We start from the raw sequence: 5,189 nt of genomic DNA, 5'->3' as shown, positions 1-5,189 counted from the left end.
TGAATGGATAGAGAAGACACACACACACACACACACACACACACACACACACACACACACAGAGGAATACTATTCAACCATTAAAAAGAATGAACTCTTGCCATTTGCAATGACAATGATGGAGTTAGAGAGTATAATGCTAAGTGAGATAAGTCAGTCAGAAAAAGACAAAGATTTCACTCTTTTGGAATTTAAGAAACAAAACGAACAAGGAAAGGGGGAAAAAAATGAGAGAGCGACAAAGCAAAAAATAGACTCTTAACTGCAGAGAACAAACTGATGGTTACCAGAGGGGAGAGGGTATGGGATGGGTTAAATTGATGGAGATTAAGGAGTACACTGGTCATGATGACCACAGGGTGATGTATGAACTCTTGAATGACCGCATTGTACATCTGAAACTATAACACTGTATGTTAATTAACTGGAATTAAAATAACTTTTAAAAAAGGAAAATATGAAATATCAAAAGCTTATTTCTAAAACGTTATTTATTGAGAAGTTACCTTAAACTACTATAAATAGAATTAGATTATAATATGCTAAAATATCATACGTTCAAATTGAAATCTTAAGAGTAGCAATAAAGCATACAGAAATACATACATACATAAAAACATGGCAGAAAGGAAAACAAAGTAGATTAGACTTCAAGAGCCTGGATTTCAGTCCCACTTATGGAACACTTAGTTGTATGGCCCTGGAAAACATATATAAAATTTCTAAGTCTCCAATGTCTATTAAATAAGGTCACATAAAATGGTTTATAAGTCCTATTTAAGATTAAATTATCTATAGTTGGGGCACTTGTGGAGATGAGCACTGGGTGTTATATGGAAACCAACTTGACAATAAACTATTTGTAAAAAATAATAATAATAAAAGAGAACAGTGAAAAAAGATTAAATGATTTATGAATGTAGAAAAAATACATAAATATCTTGAAATAGTCGAGGTGGGTCAAGGGATACAGAAAATAGATATGTACTAAACATCCATGAAGCATAAAGACTTAAAATTCTCTTTCTTTACAAAAGAGAAAAAACTTGAACTTGATTCTCTCATTGAAAACACACACACTAATAAACAAGATTGTATCTTCTTCAAATACTACTTTTCTCAAGAAGATAATTTTCTTTCCAAGGTTTTTCTCAGGGAAATTTTGACGTCCTTGTTCCTCAAACTGTAGATCAGTGGGTTTAACATGGGCACCACAATGGTATAGAACAGAGAGGACACTTTCCCTTGATCAAGGGGCAAAATCGAAGGTGGTTTGAGATATACGAAAGCCCCAGAACCAAAGAAAAGAGAAACCACAATTATGTGAGAGCTACATGTACCGAAAGCTTTGGACCTGCCCTCAGTGGAGTGAATGTGCAGAATACTGGACAGAATCAGAGCATAAGAGATGAAGATGGTGACAATGGGTATTCCAATGTCAATGGCCACAAGTATGAAGACCACCAGCTCGTGTACATAAGTACTGTTGCAGGAGAGCTCAAGGAGAGGAAAGATGTCACACATGAAGTGATTGACAAGGTTGTCGGCACAGAAGGTCAGACTTGCTATGCTTCCCGTATGCACCATGGCCCCTGAAAGCCCCATCATATAGACACCCAACAAAAGGAATAAACAGACCTGAGGAGACATGGTGACCGTGTACACCAATGGTTTACAGATGGCCACATAGCGGTCATATGCCATCGCTGACAGGAGGAAGGACTCAGAAATGACAAAGAAGCAAAAGAAAAAGAGTTGAGTCATACACTCCGCATGCAACATGATGTTCTTCTTTGAGACAAAACTCTTCAGTATTTTGGGGGTGATGGTAGTGGAGTAACAGAAATCTATTAAGGAGAGGTTGAAGAGGAAAAAGTACATGGGTGTGTGTAGGCAAGAATTCAAGCCAATCAGAGCTATCAAGCCCAAGTTCCCCAGCACAGTGACCATGTAGAAACCTAGAAACAGGAAGAAGAGAGGGATCTGCAGTTCTAGCTGGTCTGTTAATCCTGTAAGGATAAACTCTGTCACAGAAGAGTTCTCAGTCGCCATTCTCCTCTTGGGGATGAGTGGAGCAAGGGAGTCTGGAGAAAAGAAAAGAAAACCAGTTAGAGAGAAAGAAATACCACTACCTTCCCAGTATCCACCCCCCCACCCCCATGCTGAAGAATGAAATCCGCAGAGAGAGATTTGACGTTAGGATGGTAGGAAGGCTTTTACTGTTTGCTATGGACCTATCCTACAGCCCAAGTGACTTTAACTTCCAGAGAGAATGGTTAGAGGATAAACTTTGCCTCCAGAGAGAAAGCAGTAATTTATTCATATCCCAATCCATTCAAAAATAAGATAGATGTCTTTTAGACCTTCAGTTAGTCCATTTTCTATGTCCTTCTCTCTCCTGCCTGTGCATCCATTGCTAAAACCTGGGCCTCTTCCCTGCAGAAAGTCTTGTCAAATACCCAGAACCCCCACCCCTGGGTCACTGCTGTCAAACCAAGAAGGTGAGGTCACATCTTTCCAATCCCTCCTACCTCAAGTGTGTTTAGGTTTAATGATAAATTTTTTAAAACTAGCAACTAGTTAAGTGGTTCCAATGAGATACTATGTATTAAGAACTATATGACAATATTTTATCCCTATTTTGAAGATGAGACAACAAATCCTCAAAATACTGGGGCATGGCCAGTAGGTGAACTTTGACAGTCTGACTCTCAGGTGTGCCCTCAGAACCACTACATTACATGACTGACCAGGGTTAGGAAATCCCTCACCTTCCTTCAGTTTAGAGCTGTAATGCTATACTCTACTCTTTCTTGTTCACAGTTGCCCTGGGATAGAAATTAACTATTAAGAATAGAAAATGATAGACTGAGCTCAGACCCCTCTCCTCCCAGATCAAAACACATAATTTATCTTGCAGCCATTTCTACACTGAAGAACATGAGTTCCGATTGTTAATTTGCCTGACAGCTTAGCGATAAGGAAGGAGACGTGCCTTTTCCAGACCAGCAGATAACAGGACAATAAAGAGTTTTATTAGGATTACAGATCTCAGTGGCCTAATAATTAAGACAAAGACTCCCTCAAAACTACTTCCTCAGAGATTATTTCCCCAAAGGAATAAGAAATATTTGTTTATACCCTTGATATTGGTTGATTTGGCTTTTAGAGACAATTATTTCAACAAGCCTTTATCCAATACGATTAAAAGAAAATTCAATACAAATAAAGTAAAATTTCAAAAAATTTTCAAAACTGAAAAATATAATATTGGAAATAAAGAATTCATTAGGTTGGTTAATAGCAGAATGAGTGCAGCTAAAGGAAAGATCATTGAAAGGAAAACAGATCAATAGAAATAACCCATACTAAAATGCAGATTGACAATAATAATAATAAATAATAACAATAACAAATATAATTATAAAAGAAGAATCTTTAAGTCAATACTAAATTGTCCTACATATGTGTAATTAGAGTTTCAAAAGATGAGTTGAGTGAGAATTGGGGGAAATAAGTTTTTTCTTTTCAAATGTTTATTTAAATTGTAGTTAGTTAACATACAGTGCAATATAGATTCAGGAGTAGAATTTAGTGATACATCACTACATACAACACCCAGTGCTCATCATAGCAAGTACCCTCCTTCCTTAATCCCCATCACCCATTTGGCCCGTCCCACACCCACCTCCCTCCTTCAACCAGCAGTTTGTTCTCTATCACTAAGAGTCTCTTATGGTTTGTTTCCCTCTCTCTTTCTCCCCCTCCCTTATGTTCATCTGTTTTATGTCTTAAATTCCACATATCGGTGAAATCATATGTTATTTGTCTTTCTCTGACTGATTTATTTCACTTAGCATAATACACTCTAGCTCCATCCATGTTGTTGCAAATTGCAAGATATCATTCTTTTTGATGGCTGAGTGATATTCCATTATCTGTCTATCTATCTATCTATCTATCTATCTATCTATCTATCTATCTATCTATCTATTATGCCCTTTTTTTTAAATTTATTTTTATTTTTATTTTTTTAATGTTTTATTTATTTATTTTTTTTTAGGAGAGAGAGAGACAGCGTGAGCAGGGCAGGGTCAGAGAGAGAGGGAGTCACAGACTGAAACAGGCTCCAGGCTCTGAACTGGCAGTCATCACAGAGCCCGACGCGGGGCTCGAACCCACGAACCGCGAGATCATGACCCAAGCGAAAATCGGACGCTTAACCGACTAAGCCACCCAGGCGCCCCAATTATTATGCCCTTTTTTATCCTTTCATCAGTCAATGGATATTTGGGCTCTTTCCATAGTTTAGCTATTGTTGATAAGGCTGTGATAAAAATCAAGGAGCATATGCCCCTTCAAATGAGTACTTTTTTTCTTGAGGTGAATGTTTTATTTTTATTTTTTATAGTTTATTGTCAAGTTGGTTTCCATATAACACCCAGTGCTCATCTGAACAAGTGCCCTTCTCCACCCATTTTACCCTCTTCCCCACCCCCATCAACCCTCAGTTTGTTCTCAGTATTTAAGAGTCTTTTATGGTTTGCCTCCCTGCCTCTCCTTAACTATTTTTTCTTTTTCTTTTTTAATTTTTTTTAAATTTATTTCTAGGAAAGAGAGAGAGAGACAGCATGAGCAGAGGAGGGTCAGAGAGAGAGGGAGATACAGACTCTGAAATAGGCTCCAGGCTCTGAGCTGGCAGTCAGCACAGAGCCCGACGCGGGGCTCAAACCCACAAACCACGAGATCATGACCTAAGTGAAAGTCGGACGCTTAACCGACTAAGCCACCCAGGCGCCCCATCTCCTTAACTATTTTTTCACATCCCCTCCCCTATGGTCCTCTGTTAAGTTTCTCCTGTTCCACATATGAGTGAGAACATATGGTAACAAACTAACTTATTTCACTCAGGATAACACCCTCGGGTTCCATCCACATTGCTACAAATGACCAGATTTCATTCTTTCTCATTGCCATGTAGTATTCTGTTGTATAGATAAACCACATCTTGATCCATTCATCCGTTGATGGACACTTGAGCTCTTTCCATGATTTGGCTATTGCTGAAAATGCTGCTATGGCCATTGGGGTCCAGGTGCCCCTATGCACCAGCACTTCTGTATCCCTTGGGTAAATTCCTAGCAGTGCTATTGCTGGGTCATAGGGGAGTTCTATTGTTAATTTTTGAG

General features: G+C 38.5%; 1 protein-coding gene across 1 annotated transcript; it reads right to left on the bottom strand.

The window, feature by feature from the left end:
* Positions 1-1,119: 1,119 nt before the first annotated feature.
* Positions 1,120-2,061, bottom strand: LOC144225328 (olfactory receptor 8B12-like). The gene has a single exon (XM_077756489.1). The coding sequence runs from the start codon at positions 2,050-2,052 to the stop codon at positions 1,120-1,122; it is 933 nt and encodes a 310-aa protein (XP_077612615.1). The 5' UTR covers positions 2,053-2,061.
* Between the last annotated feature and the right edge of the window lie 3,128 nt (positions 2,062-5,189).

Source organism: Crocuta crocuta, unplaced genomic scaffold (assembly GCF_008692635.1).
Source record: "Crocuta crocuta isolate KB4526 unplaced genomic scaffold, BGI_CrCroc_1.0 scaffold172, whole genome shotgun sequence".
Lineage (NCBI taxonomy): Eukaryota > Metazoa > Chordata > Mammalia > Carnivora > Hyaenidae > Crocuta > Crocuta crocuta.
This window is presented reverse-complemented; position numbering and strand designations above follow the sequence as displayed.

Excerpts from the sequence above, each read along its gene's own strand:
- LOC144225328 (XM_077756489.1), bottom strand. The coding sequence starts at position 2,052 with ATGGCGACTGAGAACTCTTCTGTGACAGAGTTTATCCTTACAGGATTA.